This window comes from Oenanthe melanoleuca, chromosome Z (genome assembly GCF_029582105.1).
Source record: "Oenanthe melanoleuca isolate GR-GAL-2019-014 chromosome Z, OMel1.0, whole genome shotgun sequence".
Taxonomy (NCBI): domain Eukaryota; kingdom Metazoa; phylum Chordata; class Aves; order Passeriformes; family Muscicapidae; genus Oenanthe; species Oenanthe melanoleuca.
In genome coordinates, this window is record NC_079362.1 from 17,690,309 (window position 1) to 17,705,855 (window position 15,547).

General features: G+C 40.7%; 1 protein-coding gene across 2 annotated transcripts; it reads left to right on the forward strand.

Annotated features, from left to right (window-relative positions):
• Window positions 1-10,183: 10,183 nt before the first annotated feature.
• On the forward strand, window positions 10,184-14,193 carry LOC130265249 (sushi, nidogen and EGF-like domain-containing protein 1). Of its 2 annotated transcripts, none has more exons than XM_056514170.1 (8): window positions 10,184-10,361; window positions 11,105-11,158; window positions 11,250-11,285; window positions 11,579-11,709; window positions 12,445-12,726; window positions 12,869-13,006; window positions 13,496-13,671; window positions 14,075-14,193. In XM_056514170.1, exons 2-8 carry the CDS (start codon window positions 11,122-11,124, stop codon window positions 14,076-14,078), a joined length of 804 nt encoding a protein of 267 aa, XP_056370145.1. In that variant the 5' UTR covers window positions 10,184-10,361; window positions 11,105-11,121; the 3' UTR covers window positions 14,079-14,193. The 2 variants fall into 2 exon arrangements, with proteins under 2 accessions (XP_056370145.1, XP_056370146.1); XM_056514171.1 differs by having other exon boundaries at window positions 10,185-10,361; window positions 11,087-11,158.
• Window positions 14,194-15,547: the final 1,354 nt, after the last annotated feature.

The window sequence follows — 15,547 nt, forward strand, 5'->3', positions numbered from 1 at the left end:
TAATTAAGGAATGGAAGTAGATTAGGGTAATTACACAGTGCACTAGAGGTCATTCCTTCTGCTCTCTGAAACCAGACTAAGCTGCACTTGCAGACTACTCCCTGTGCATGGGAGTTGTGTCTTCCTTGGTGCTGGTCAATGAAGAAAAACAAAACGTCTTTTTTTCTACAATTTCCTTTAGCAGTCTTTAATGTCACCAAAGATTAAACAATGTACCTGAAGCTGGGAAACACAACCAGTCCATGAACAGAAAATGGAAAAAATTCTGTTTCATCTAAAGGGGACAGAAACAGGTGATTTGGCTTGTCTTTGATGCTGGAGGACATAGAAAAAGCAGTGAACATTGAATTATAAATGCCTTTAAAAGATTTTTGCAACTAAGCAAGAACATCTAATTAGTTTTAGAAAGTATCTCATTACTGAGTGTAAATAACACAGTGAAAGTAATTAAATTATGCAATGCAAATTGCCAGTTGCCAAATATTTACAGTTACAGCTTTACCAATAAACTTCAGACACAGCTATACACCAAAAGAAAAATGAAGGTTAAAATAGCTTTGAAAGCTCACGTAATTTTTTAAGCATAAAATGAAACCAATAATTACTCAGCAAAAAGTTATTAATTGCAAATTGCAGACCCATGTGCTCAAGTAGCTGAATTCCTAATTTCACAGCCCAAGAGAAGAACTCCTTCTTCTTCAGAGAGAAGCAGCAGATTTTCCTCTAATGGGTCTGAAACACTCTGCTCTTCATAAAAAATGGATTTGCAAGAAATTTTTGTCAGAAATTCCAGGGTTACTTCCCTCTTGAAAAATAAATCCTGCTCATACTTCTGAAAAAAATACAACATCCTGGGGAAGAAACACCACTAATTAATCCAATCTAATATTACTAAGTAATATTTCTAGAAGAGCTTACATTTTTTGCTTTGTGATCAAGGCATGCCATAGTTCAAAATTTGCTGTCAAATCAGCCACATTATTCATCAGAAAAGTAACTCCAAAATCCTGGGCACTCTGTTAATTAGTGGAAAAAACATATTCTGGGGGTTTTCATTCCCTTATAAGATTGATTCAGCATTATGTCTACAAAAGCAGAAGAGAAGAAAAACACAGATGAAACTGCCTTAGAGGACTAGCTAGAAATAGAGAAACTGCAGAAAGAAAGGGAAATAAAAGCTGACAAAAAAAAAAAGAAAAAAAATTTGGCCTCATTCCTGCACCATCAGGTGTAGCTGAAAAATGTATAGATAACAAAAATATGAGAATTAGGAAGAAGAGAGACGTACCACATTACTCATTCTCACAGTATTGGTTAAATGCTGCAGTGTAAAATTTCACAAGCACAGGGCACATCTCATTCGAGGAATTATCATTCATTATGAAAGCTGCAGATTTCTGACTGTGTCAATAATCAATTACTGTACAGGGGGCCCCACTTTTGCTGATTACACTGCTCAGGAAACAACTCGAGGCAGGGATGTTTCAGTGAAGTGAAATTTAAGTATCACGATTACATCACTGTTATGCACATAAAGAAGATGTGATTTACCACAGAATTTTTGCAGATTTAGATGCAGCATAAATACCAATACCAATGCAGTGGCACACACTTGCTATGATTGATTACTAAGGGAAAATGGAAAAGAATATTTCATAATTCCACAGGAGTCCTAAGGCACTTGAAACAGGAGCTGGAGTACATTTCTGACCCCCAAAATAGGCATTTCACCCAAGAAAAATTTGATGTTTCAGAGGAGATTATTCTACTTTTCTCCATAATGGTATTTCCTAAATGGTTTATATAGAAACAGAAAAAGGACCCAAAACCTTACCAACCCCAAACATCATCAAATCTGTCAGAGGATTATTCAAGCATTACTCAGTGTTATTTATCTGGTCTCATTGGGCCACCATTATGCCCTTCCCACATAACTTCCAGATTAACATAGTAAAAATTAAGCATTGACATTTACAATATATGACAATAAACCCCAAAATGGAAAGGACTCTTTTTTTTTTTGGGTGATTGGCTGGTTTGGTTTGGTTTTAGTTTTTATTAATATCAGCAGAGTTTTTTAACCAAACATTTAAAGGAATTTGGTCATGGGACTCTTTGTAAAAGCTAATGAATAAAGATGATGAAAATGAAGAGTGTTATGGGAATGTTCTCTAAGCTTCCTTTTTTTCTTTTTTTCTTCTTTTCTTTTTTTTTTTTTTTTTTTTTTTTTTTCTTTTTCAGATCAGCATAAAACCACAAAGTGTGTAATTGTTTGGGAAAGGAATTACAATGGGAAAAGCAGATAAACTACCAAATTTTTTCCAACAATTTCCAGCTTTTGTCTTAAAATTAATGTTTTCCTAAGAAAACCAGCAGCTAGCCTGTGATATAGCATTAAAAAGATCAAGATATGAAATAAAAATTTTTACATGACAACATAAATTGGTAACATTTGTTTAAAAAAACTCTTCAAATAATTTTCTTTGTCTGTGGCTTTTTTTGTTTTTCTAATATCTACATACAACTAATGGGAGTACCAAGAAGCCATTTAAAACATATTTGTGTATTGGGAGTCTTGTTAGCAGAAATCTTTCAATATTACCATTGTCACTGTTTCATCCCTGTTGATTATGAATACATTCTGTTCTTTAGCTTTTCTTTCACAACTTCCCTCCAGAAAACCATTTTTTCTTCATTCCTCTGTATATAAGTGAACTCTGATGTTTTATCCCAAAATTTTCAGAAAATTTTGATTAATTTTGTGTAGCTACAAGAATGATTTTTGAATTGTTTGAGTGAAAATGTCAAGCAAGCCCACTGATCAAAGAAATGTGTGCTTAAAACTAATAATGGAATATTTATTTAAATAGCTGTATAAATAATATCTATAGTAATAAGGCACTATTTAATATTTCCTAATTTAGAATAGTAAATTTATTCACTATTGTTAACAAGTATTTGGGTTTTTAATCTAAAAAAATGTAGTTTATGTTTGTCAACCACAGAAACTGAAAGTTACTGAGGAAACAGAATTTTTAGTAAAAACTAAATTAAAAAGAAATAAACAACAGAATATTAAAAATAAATCAACAAGACTGGTTTCTTTAAATATCAGATCACAATTATTTTCCACTTAAATGTCCTCACGCATGTTGGCAACCAAGATGTGTTTTCAAGATTTTCCTCTTTATGCTTCTGAAATTTAAAAGCTGAAGGGAAGTGTTCCAGTGAAGATGTATGTTATTTATATTTTGTTTTTTTTCAAATCGGTATTTCAAACTGAGATTTGTGATAAGCCTGAAACCTTTAGCAGGCTGGCAGAAGTGTGGAACCCACTCTGCTGATTCCTCAGCAGCTTTCAATTTCTGTGGCTGAGGAAGTAATTGGAACTGCCATTGGACATAAAATTCAGGGAAAACTCACCTATGTATTTTGTGGTGTTAAAATGAAGCTGAAATGAAGGATATATCCAAGTGTCCACACCACAACAGTTTTGCACTTCCAAAAACACTCCAAGTGCTGATGAACTCAAGGCCTCTCTGGCTCTGTGAGGATTTTTGGTACAACAGCAGCAAACCAGGGGCTCATTGTCCTGATTCCACAGCTCTGGGCTGAAATTCATTCAATTGCAGTCGTTAGGAAAGGTACCTGGCAGGAGAAATAAAGACACAAAAGGCTGCAGTGGCACATCCACAGGTGTGAAATGGAGCCAGCAGGTCCCTGCTCCCCAGCCAGGCCACTCTGGACATCACAATGGTTCTCCCGACAAATGTAGCTAATTTCAGAGGTGAGAGATTGGATGAAACACACCACTGATCTGCCAGCCTCATTTCCACATAGAGTTTAACATCCTTGGCCTCTCCTGAGTTCAGCAAATATGAAAATGTAGAAGGCAGCTTGGAGCATGAGAGAACAGCAAGATGAGCTTTTGCCTCTCCCATATTTCAAACATACCATTAGAGGTTTAATGACTGACATAATTATGATACAGTGCTTGTGAGATTCCAGGTCATTAACCTCCTCTGCCATGTGTAAAATGGAATAACTCTGTGGTAACTACTGAAAGAGCTATACACAGAAATAATTAATACATATTAGAGGAGTCACACTGAAAATACGTGGGCATCAGCAGGTGCTGATGCTGACTCTGACTGTGCAAGACCCTGCTGCTGTCACAGGAACGTGGGATATCCCACCCTGCAGAAGCTGCATGTTTTAGGACTGGGATCTCTGTAGGGTCCCCTGGGGTATCTGCCAGCCCTAGGTGGACACCCACATTTACAGTCTGGTGCCACTTCCAGAGACTCTGAGGTTACCTCTGGTTGCTTTGTCACGTTGTAAAGTGATGGTCAAAACCTGCCTCTCCCTGCAGAGTTTTGAAAAAAATAATTTCTCTGACCCAGACTCTTATTAAAAGTGTTATTTTACTGACCAAAAGGGCTGTTGTCATCATTGTGTTGATGGGACTACAAGAGGAACTTGATGAGTGAATTCCCTCACCTGTGACAGCCAGAGAACTGTGGGACAAGGCACTGCTCTCTGGCTCTGCCTCACATACCCCAGCACAGCAGCTGGAAATGGTAGATTAAAAAGAGAGAAAGCCAAGGAGACATCAGCCCAACTTCTTTATTTTAATTGTCTTTCAGACATTCTACACAAGTAAATCCAAAAACAAACAAACAAAACAAACGAACGAATGAACGAACAAACACCAAAAACAAAATGGTAAATAAAAAAATTCCTGTGCACTTTCTGTTTTTTCAAGATACTCATCTCAGATGGTTCTGCTAGCAGTTCCCAGTAACCACAAACATTTCCACAAACATTTCAGCTCCCTGAAGTATGGCTCAGTGACTTTAGGCAGGACGTTCCCAGCTGAACCCTACTGTTTACTTGGGAGACTCTTTCCAGCTGGATCACCTAGAAATCACTTCCAGCAGTCAGCCTGGAAACTGTGGTTAGAGCCCCTGTGTTCTGCCATGGAACACCCTCGCCTGGATGCAGGATAAGTTTTTCCAACAGCCCATCCCTCCACAGGAAGGCAGCAAAAACAAAACAGCAGAGAAACACAAATGAGTTTGGTAAACCTGGTCAGGCTTTTCAGTCCCCTTGAAAGTAATGTCTCCCAAATTTGAGGTGGCAGGCAGGCAGGACCTGTGCAAAGACACAGATCTCACAGGTCTCAAAGCTGCTACCCATTACTGTGGATCCTCATGAATTCTTAAAATCAATTGCAATATATTATGGCTTACATTTTGGGAGCCTTAATTAAAAATTGAGTCAAAGGAATCGGTATTACTTGTGGCTTTGGAAGAAAGTAATATAATTTCTGGAAGTGTGTATCTCCTTATGAATAACACAGTTGTATTACCACTTCAATTGGGCTCAAGAGTGAATTTCCCAATCATATTCACATATGACACATTCATTCATTTTATGGAGCCCTTTCAGACCATGTTGATGGGATTTTTTCTGGACAAGGCTTAACCAAACCCTGACATCCAGAGGGTCTCCTAAAATGCTTCACCTCCTGCAGCCTTTCAGTCCACAGGACCAGCCTAGGACTAATCTAAATAGAACACCCTGAATCTGTGTGATGTGAATGTCAGCCCTGAATGCTTTGTTGTGCAGATCTGCTCCTTTTCCTCTACAGTATATCCTAATCTACATACACCCTTGTGTTACTTCTGGTCAGCATAATTTTGGCTTGACTTAAGCCATATCATAACTTCCCAAAACACAGATAATTAAGAGTACTACGCTGCTTATAGAAAGTTAACAATTATAGACAAATGGCTGGTTAAATGCTAGTCAAGACTGAAATAGTGGTGTTACAATCAGGCCAAAATTCTATTGCCCAAAACTACAGAAGGCCGATTCCAAAAGTTTTTGATGCAGCTACCAATATCAAGCACAGCTGAGAAATGTTTCTGTACTCACTCCAGTGTTCCTCTGTTGGTCTGTTATTTCCCTGAGCCTTTTTAATGAAAGAGGGTCTTTCTTAGCTCCGTTTCATTTGGGTAAGTCCCTTGTAGGGTAAACAGTCATTTTCTTGCTCTGTCTCTCCCAGAGGGGTGAGGGTGGAATTGGAAGAACAAAAGCAGGAGAATCTCATGGGTTCAGATAAAGAGCATCTAATAAATGAAGGGAATTAAAAAAAAAATAAAAAGGATCTGAAGTCAGTCACCCATCCACCTCCCACTGGCAAACTGGGTCCCAGACAGTCTCCAAGAAGTGGCTACTTTGGGAAGAGTTCCTCTTCACCTCCCGCAGTTTTACCGCTGAGCACTGTCCTGGATGATACAGAATATTGCTTTGGGTCACTTTGAGTCCAGCCTGTACCAAATCCTGTCCCTTTTCCAAACACCGACTGCTCCCTGAGAGGGCACAGAGAAGCAAAGGAGGATGCTGTGCACTGTTCAGCAATAAGAAATCACCAGTGCCGTCCATGCTCTTTTGGTCCCAGATCTGAAACACACGTGTTGTCAGAAAGAAGTCTCCAGCTCAGCCCAGTGCAGTGCAGGAACATTACTTTTTGTTTTATTTAACAGTCATGGATGGCACAGACGTTCTGAACCAGGTGTTTTTAAAATTTTTCTCAGAATTGTAATGCCTCAGAGAGATTTTCCTCTGCACCTTTGACTCACCTTTGCTCCCTTTGGCTCCGACATACACAGACTGCTTCTGTCAGCTTGGGAAGTCACTCTGAGAGTTAGCTGACCCCAGGAGTTTATGGGCAGCTGAATTTTCAAGGAAATCCAAAGCAAGGTGACATTAATCACCTGAGGAAGGCAGGGGCTATTTTGAGGGTAGAAGACAGCAGCACTGTTGCAGACAGGTACAAGGTTATAAAAGAAAGAAAAATATTATTTGGGCCCTGCTACCCTAGCTATGCTGGAAGTAGCCTGTAAGTTCCCACAACAAAGAATCAGAAGAATGAAAAGTTAGTTAACACAACAATCTATCCTGGTCTGCACCTGCACAAACAATAAATATGTCCCATGAGAATCAGTGAAGAAGATATGTAAACATCTGAATGAAAGTGTCTTAGCACATACACACAAAACAGCTTCTAAGCAACTAACTGAATAGCAAGAAAATTAACAATCAACAGGAGATCAACACCAGGTCTGTAAAAACTGTATAAAAACACATAATGGGAATAAAGAACAGGCTTTTCCCTGCATGAAGAAACTGAGTCCTGGCTGATTTTATTACAACACAGCAACCTTCTGGAAGCATTTTACCATGTCATGGGTCAAAGCTTAACACTGTGTTGAACACGGGAATCTGTCAGTAAGAGTAAAGGAAGACACCAGATGTAAAAGGATTTGCTATAAAAAATAAATGAGACTATCTGTCGTGTTGATGTTAAAATTAGGGCTGGTCTTTAACATTTCATAGAGGACAAAGACATGCATGCTTTTGTAACCAAATTCCTGCCACTGCAGAATAGGCAGAGTCTGATTCTGGCAGGGAAACATCCCTTAAGGTGACACTTAATAATTGTCATAGGTGTTCTTGTCATTTGAGACAGCACAAAGTTTTAAGTGTTTTTTTCCTTTCTCTTCTTCTCATTTTCATAAGCTGCATACAGAGAACTGAGACATTTCTCCACAAGAGAATTAGGACATTTGTGTTAGGGCTAAACAGTCAGAAAGGAAGTTCAAGGCTGAAATTACACACTCACATAAGATCTCTTCTAAATCCTGTCAAACATCCACACAAAACTTGTGAAATGTGGCTTTCTAAATCCTGAGTTACTGACTATCATGTTTGATTTAATTGGAGATCTTATTGAACAGATACCATGGCAGCTATGCAGAGTCTCTCCCTCATTAAAAAAAGAGTGAATCTGCTTGTCCCTCTTAGTTGTACAAGGTCCAATTAAACCTCAGTCCCAATTCAAAGCCTGCTGACAGGCTGTGAGAAGTAAGCCAGGAGCACAAATAATGCATAAAGCAGCAACAAGAGGGTTGTGTGAGTCACAGTAAAGCAGATCTGATTGCTTGGCAGAAAGAAAAAAGAAAAAAGAGGAAGAAGGATGTGCAATATCCATTACCTTCCCCATCTGTTTTGTGGAGAACACTGAAGTCCTCTCGCATAAAATTTTCCAAAGCAAAGCTTTTTTTAACTAGATCCCAACAAAAAAAAAAAAAAAAAGAAAAAAAAAAAAAAAAAAAGGTTAGTAGTTCTGAAAATGTTATTTCTAACCCACTGGGAATCTTAAATGATCAATGGTCAATATGATTTTTTGATAAAATCTTCTTTACCTGGCTGTTCTTAGGCTTTCCTGGGTTGTTGAAAGCCTGAGTACATTGTGTTCAATGTCATCACAAAAGGAAGCTACAGTCTGATCAAAATAAATAGCTTCTCAGAATAAGTTAGCTGTGTAATTTGAGCTTCTCAGTCTCGACTGTAGCTGGAAACTGCTGGCAACAAATAAAATTCCTTTCTAATGCAGTTCTGGTCCACTTTCCTGCTGTCATCTTGGCAGATTGTTAATTCACACCAGGATGCACAGATGAATCCTAACACAAATATAATTCAGTCACAGATAAATGTAAGGGAATGAAAATGGAATTTTTTCAAATCTTAAATACTTTTTAAAATCTAACTTTTAGCTCTGGCAAATTTTTAGCAGTGAAGATGTACTCTCTCATTTTATGGGTAGACTTCTTTTAAACGAGCCTTTGCTAACAAAAAAGAATGCTACTTTTGATGGAGTGATCACACACAAGCCCATTTAAAATAGATTACTCCTTGCTTTTCTTTTTCATTTTCTAAAGTATGAAAAGCCAGTTGAATTACAAATTTAATAATGTGTGCTCAGATTTTTATTTAAAATCTGCAAATGAGCTTCTTTGTGTGTCTCCTTGCATCACCTTCTCTTTCCAAAGGCTCATTGCAAAAAGATTCAATGCAACTAATGATAAATAAAATCCAAGTGTCAACCAGGGAGGTGCTCCAAGTGTCTTTTTTTCCCTATACTAATTAAGGGGCACAAGAAATTCAGGCACAGGGATTTAAAAGCAAACAGAGACACCAGTAGGGAGCAGATACAGGAACTTCCACTACAAACAGGCACTGATAGGTATCAATGCAACAAACTCAGTGGAACAGAATTTGGGAGTGGGTGGGTGGGTCCTGCCACTGATGGGGTCCCTCAGAAGCTGTGGGGCACCCACGGGTGAGGGGAATGCACAGGGACATCCCAGATGACTCTCCTCCAGGCAGCCCCTCCAAAAATCCAGTGAATTCCTCAGAATCCCTGCCCTCCTCTCAACCCCCGTCCACTGTCTCCTGGCAGACAGACCCAAACCTGTCCTTTTTTTTTTTTTTTTTTTTTTTTTTTTTTTTTTTTTTTTTTTTCCCCCGAAGACTAATGAGAGAAGTCCCAGCTGAGGATTCTGGAGAAGTCCCAGCCCAGATTCTGGACAAAAAAACCAAGACAAAACAACTTTTAAGAGCTTAAAAAAAAACTATCTGGAACTGGGAAAAATGAGGTTTCTTAAAATACAAGCAAATGAAGGAGTTTTCCTTTAGAAAAATAAGAAATAAAAAGGAGAGATAATAAAAATTTTCCTGAAAAAAATACTTTAAAAATGCAACGTATATAAGGAACAATAATTTTTCCTTAAAATAAAGAGAATAAAAGGTTTCTTCCTCTTAAAAAAATCCCTAAAAACAGAAATATTAAGTTCCTTTTAGAAAAAACAAAAAATAACCACACTAAAAATGATGGTGGTTTAAATGGTTGGTTTTTTCCTCATAAAAGTAGAATTCCAGTGTATAAGGACTTCTTTTTTCTTCCTAGGAAAAATAAAGGCCACAATACATGATAAAGATTTTTCTTAGACTCACAATAGCATAAAAAAATCCTCAAAATCCCAAATAAAAAGGGATAATCTGTTTTCTTCCTCATCATAAAAATGTGAAAAGGAATCTATAATTAAAAATAATTTTTAAAGGACTTTTTTTTTTTTAATTAAATAAGGGGATGAAAGTTTGGATAGGGGCAAACCCCCTACATAGGTGAGAAGGGTTCCAGAGGTGTCTCCAGAACCCCAAAATTATTCAAAAAATGTCTTCACTGTGCTTAAAAAAAAAAAACAAAAAAAAAAAAACAGGAGGAGCCCAAAATCCCCAACACATTATTAAATCTTCAACACGTGATTACATTTCCCTTTCTAAAGAATCCTGGGAGAGCTCAGAGAGATTGGATGGGTGGAAAGTTGGCAAATTCGATGTTTCTCTATCTTTTGTTTTGATAAAAAAGGAGCAGGACCAGGCGAAATCCAGCATTTGGGGGTGTTTGAGCTCATTTTCAGGCTGCAGCTCTTCACTTCATTGAAATCCAGGTGAGAGAATTTTTATTCTGCTGGGATTTGGTCATTCCTTGGAATACAGTCTCTTTAAAATCCTGATTTTTCATGCATTTAGGGAAGATTTGTGCCTTTAAATGGCCTTAAAATGCATGGAACAAAATGTAAATAATCCTCATTTTATTCAGAAAAAAGGCAAAAAATCCTGAATTTGAGCACAGAAGGGGAAAAATATCTTCAATTCACTCACACAAATAGCAAAAACTGAAGATGCAATTAAAGTTAAATAAAAAAAACCCAAATAAATAGAAGAGAAATAAAAATAGCATACATATTAAAACTCTATTAAATAAAAACCAATGCATTTAGAATTAACAGTTGAAATGAAATTAAATAATGTTCACTTAAATGAAATTTTTGGTTGCAATGCAATCATAGTAAATTAGAATTTTTAAAAATTAAATCAGATTTTAAAATGTCCTGAATTAAATTATAATAATACTTTCAAATGTACTGTAATTAAATAAAAAAGCCAACTTTTCAAATACTTCAATTCTTTTAATAAATGGTAAAAATGCCTCACATACACACAGCCCTCAACACAGAATTCCTGGGAAAAGTGTGTGCTTGGTGTTTTGACCTGTTTTTGTTTTTTTGCCTCTGGAACTTCATTTTACTGAATCACCTCTTTGTGGGGGGTGGGGGGGGGGTGGGGGGGATGTTGGTTTGCTTATTTGAATATACTCATAGTTTTTTTCAAGTTTTCCTCTTTTTTGCAGTTATTTTAGGGTCGAGGATGTTACCCTCTAGTGCTTTCTTCCTCCTGATTTTAGGTAAATGTTTGTTTCTGCAAAAGTGTTGTCATTTTTGTCCCTATTCTAAAAATGATAGATCAACTCATTTTCCCTGCTATTTCTTTTCTAGGTTCCATGGTGGACACCAAAACCTTATCTGAAAAAGGTGATTTTGGGGGGCTTTGCCCTAAAAAAACATTATTTCCACCTAAAACAAACTTTCTCCCACCCACATCATACCATTTTCCCACTATTCTCCCAAAATCCATGTGTTCTCCATGTAATTCCACTGGGGGCATTCCCTTTCACCCCAGTTTCACCACAAAAACCCAGTAGAAGGAACAACCATTTTTAGGTAACCAAGACCATGGGAGCCTCAAATTTGCTGGGTTACACCCCAAAATCCATGTAATTGGGTGGGAATTTGGGGGCAGTTCCCAAATCCTGATTTTCCTACAGGATCCCTGCTCTATCCCTACGGACCACAGCAGGGGGATGAAACCAACCCCAAACATGATGATGGGACATCCAAGGAGATCACCCTCTCTGTTCCCTTCACCTTCTATGGCAAAACCTACAAAACTGCCTTCGTAGGTCACCCCAAATTCCGTATTTTTGGGAATTTCCTACATTTTTCCAGATTTTCCCTCCGTTTCTACTTAGTTTTTTTACTGTGTGTGTCTCCCCAAGATCAACCCTTCTTGAGTTCGTAGTGGGTTTTACCCTTGGACACTGAAATATCTTCAGATGGGTGGAGGATCTTGAGGGGGCTGGTGGTATTGGGGGGGTTGAGGGGCTTGAGGGGTTCTGACAGTGGTGGGTGGTGGTGTGGTCCTTCGTGGTCATATGGCTGGTGGGTCTTGGGGCAGTTGGTTGGTTTTGGAGGGTCCCATGGTGGGTGGATCTTGAGGTGTGCTGGTGGGCACTGTGGGATCACATGGGTGGTGGATTTTTTGATGGTCTTTGAGGGGTGGGTCTCGGGGGGATTGGTGTGTGTTGTGGAGTCCTGTGGGTGGTGAGTCTCCAGAAAGTCCTGGGGGTGGTTGCTGTTAGGGGGTTCTATGGATCTGATGTTTGAGGGGGGTCCTGTGTGTGGTGTGCCTTGGGAGGTTGTTGGATGTTGAGGGGTTCTTTGGGTGTTGGGGGCCCTGTGGGTGAGGGTTCCTGTGGTTGGTAGGTTTTGGGGGAGACCTGTGGGCTGTGGGTCTTGGGGTGTTGATAGGTGTTGGGGTGGTGGTTCATGATGTGCTTGTAAGGTTCATCTCTAGGACTCCACAACCCAAGTCAAGGTGTTGCACCCACCAGCTCCTTGGTGTCGCCTCCAGGTGAACAACAATGGGGTGATCTCCTTCAACGAGCCCGTCAGGCAGTACACCCCTGACCCCTTCCCTCTGGAGGACGGGAGCCCGTTTGTGGCTCCCTACTGGGCCGATGTGGACAACGTGCTGGGTGGGGACATCTTCTACCGCCAGACCACCGACCCAGCCCTGCTGGAGGCCATCAGCCAGCACATCACACAGTACTTCCCCAAAAGCCCCTTCACGGCCACCTGGGCCTTGGTGGCCACCTGGGACCACGTGGCCTACTATGGCTCCATCTCTGAAAAGGTGAGGTCTGTGGGGTATGAAGGTCACTCACTGCCTCCTGCTGTCCCACTTGGTGGCCTTGTTGACCGACCTCTCTTTGACCTCCAGAACCCACCCACAACCTCCATGACTCAGCCTTGACCTCTGTGACCTTTCTCCATAGGGCAACACCTTCCAGGCTGTGCTGACCACAGACTCCAAGATGTTCTACATCATCCTCAACTACTGGGACATCCAGTGGACCACAGGGGCAGCAAGTGATGGGGACGCTGAAACGGGACTCGGGGGGACCCCAGCACATGTAGGTGGGGAGGGTGGAGGAGAAGGGGGAGGTTGTCCCACTCCATGTTCTGAGGATGATGATGATGATGAAGGTCAGGGATTGGCCCATCCTATTTCCTGGGCATGAAGATGATCATGATCATGATGAAGGTCCAGGATTGGCCCACAACATTTTTGGGGAGATCAAGTTGTCCTGTCCCTTTCTGGAGATGATGATGATGAAGGTCAGAGGTTGGCCCACCCCAGGTATTGGAGATGATAGTGATGTAATGATGATAGTGATGGTGATGATGATGGTGATGGTGATGATGATGATGATGGTGAAGATGGTGTAGTCCACCCTTCTTCTGGAGATGATGATCATGATACTGATGGTCATGGATTGGTCCATATCATTTCTGGGCAATACCAAATATGTTCATATCCTAAAATAATTTTGGGGGCCCACCACCCACTTTGGATGGGATCAGTCCTCCTCACTGCCCACTTCCCCCACTCTATTTTCCAGGCAGGATTCAATAGCGGTGATGACACCAACTTCTACAACATTCCCGGATCCCAGACTGATGCCATCATCAACATCACCACCACCTCCAACGTCAAGGTCCCGGGACGCTGGGTCTTCCGGGTGGATGACTTCCAGGTGACAGGTGTGGATCCCCCCCAGCTGAACAACTGCTGGCTGTAAGTTGGAGGAAAAAACTGGGAATTTTGAGGAAAAGTGGGAATTTGGTGAGTAAATTCATGAGTGGGGGGAAACATGGGGATTTGGGGGAATAATTTGTGACTGTGGGAAGACCACTGAGAATTCAGGGGAAGACAGGATTTGCTGGGGAAAATTAGGAATTCAGGGGGGAATAGTGGGAAACTTGGTTGGAATGTTGAGGATTTAGGGGCAAATTAGGAACTGGAGAAATTTGGGTATTTGGGGAACAATTGGAAGTTTGTTGGGGAAAGGTGGGGATTATATGGGATAATTTGTGAGGAAAATTTGGATTCTGAGGGGAATATTGGGATTTTTTTGTGGGGTATTGGGCATTTGGGTGGAAAGTGGCTGTTCCTCTTGGACTGTTGATATCTCCTCCAGGTGAATTGAGGGGAGTGGGGCAGAGGGATATCACCACTGCCACTGTTATCACCGATGAAGCCACTGTGCATATCAAGATCATGCCAACCTCTATCAGAGCAATAAAATTTCAGCCAAGATATTGCACTATCCATGTCCTTGTCATTGCATGGCACCCATGGTGCAGTCATCACACTTATGTCACCATCACCCTCACTGTTCCCACAGCTGCATAGGATCTGAGGGGCTTTGGGGTGAAATGTGACAGAATTTATCCAATTTGGCCTTTTTTGGGTGTTAATTTTTGGAGTCTTGCACAATATGAAGTCACCTGGCATCCGTGTGCACAAGAGACACAACCCACAACAGACAGCTTGGCACACACCCCCAAAATGCTGCAACTACAACACACCTGGACATCACAAGATACACAAAATATACAAGACACAACTTTATCCCTCCCTACCCTTGACTTCTAGTCACAGAATTACAGGATCATTAAAGCTGGAAGAGAATTCCAAAATCCTCAAATGCAACCTTTGACTAAACACCCCATGTCAAGCAGACCACAGCACTGAGTGCCACGTCAAGATGTTTCTCGAACACTTCAGGGATGGTGATAACACCACCTCCCTCAGTAGACCATTCCAATGCCAAATCACCCCTTCTGTGAAGAAATTCCTCCTGATGTCCAGCCTGAACCTCCCCTAGCACAGCTTGGGACCATTTCCTCTTGTCCTGCTGCTGGTTGCCTGGGAGAAAAGACTCACTCCCACCTGGCAGCAACCTCTTTTCCAGGTAACTGTAGGAAGAGCTAAAGTCACTCCAATCATCCTTTTCTCCAGGCTGAGTCTCCTTCAGTCGCTCCTGGTTTTCCAGACCCTTCCCCAGCTCTGTTCCCTTCTCCTGACATCCTCCAGGCTTTCAGTGTCTTTATTACCATGAGAGAACCAAAACTGGTTTCAACAGGGACAGTCACTGCCCTGCTCCTGCTGCCACACTAAGGCTGGGACAGCCCACGGGCCCTGGGCCTTCCTGGCCACCTGGAGCACCTGGCCCAGGTTTTGCTGCTGTCATGCCTTTTATAATGGACAGATTCCCAGATTCCCAGCCACTCTGCCCCAGCCTGGAGCTGCAGAGGTTGTTGTGACCCAAGGGCAGGACTTGGCACTGCCCCTTGGTGCACCTCTTGCCATTGGCCTGGGTCTTTTGATCCCATCAACTCCTCAGCCCACAAAATGCATATTTTTAAAAAAATTCCCTCTTCCCCTTCCATTTTTTTCCCCCTTTTCCTCTTTTTTTACCCAAATTGCACCCTCTACTTCTCAAAAAAAATACACTATTTTTACTCCCCCACCTCCTTGTCATTGTGGAATAATTTAAAACACATTGGACAAAAAACCTCGATATCTGGTAATGCCAATTTTTGACATCAGTTTTAACAAAAAACCCCTGTTTTTCTCTCTGTTTTCACCTTTCTTGGCCAAAAATTAT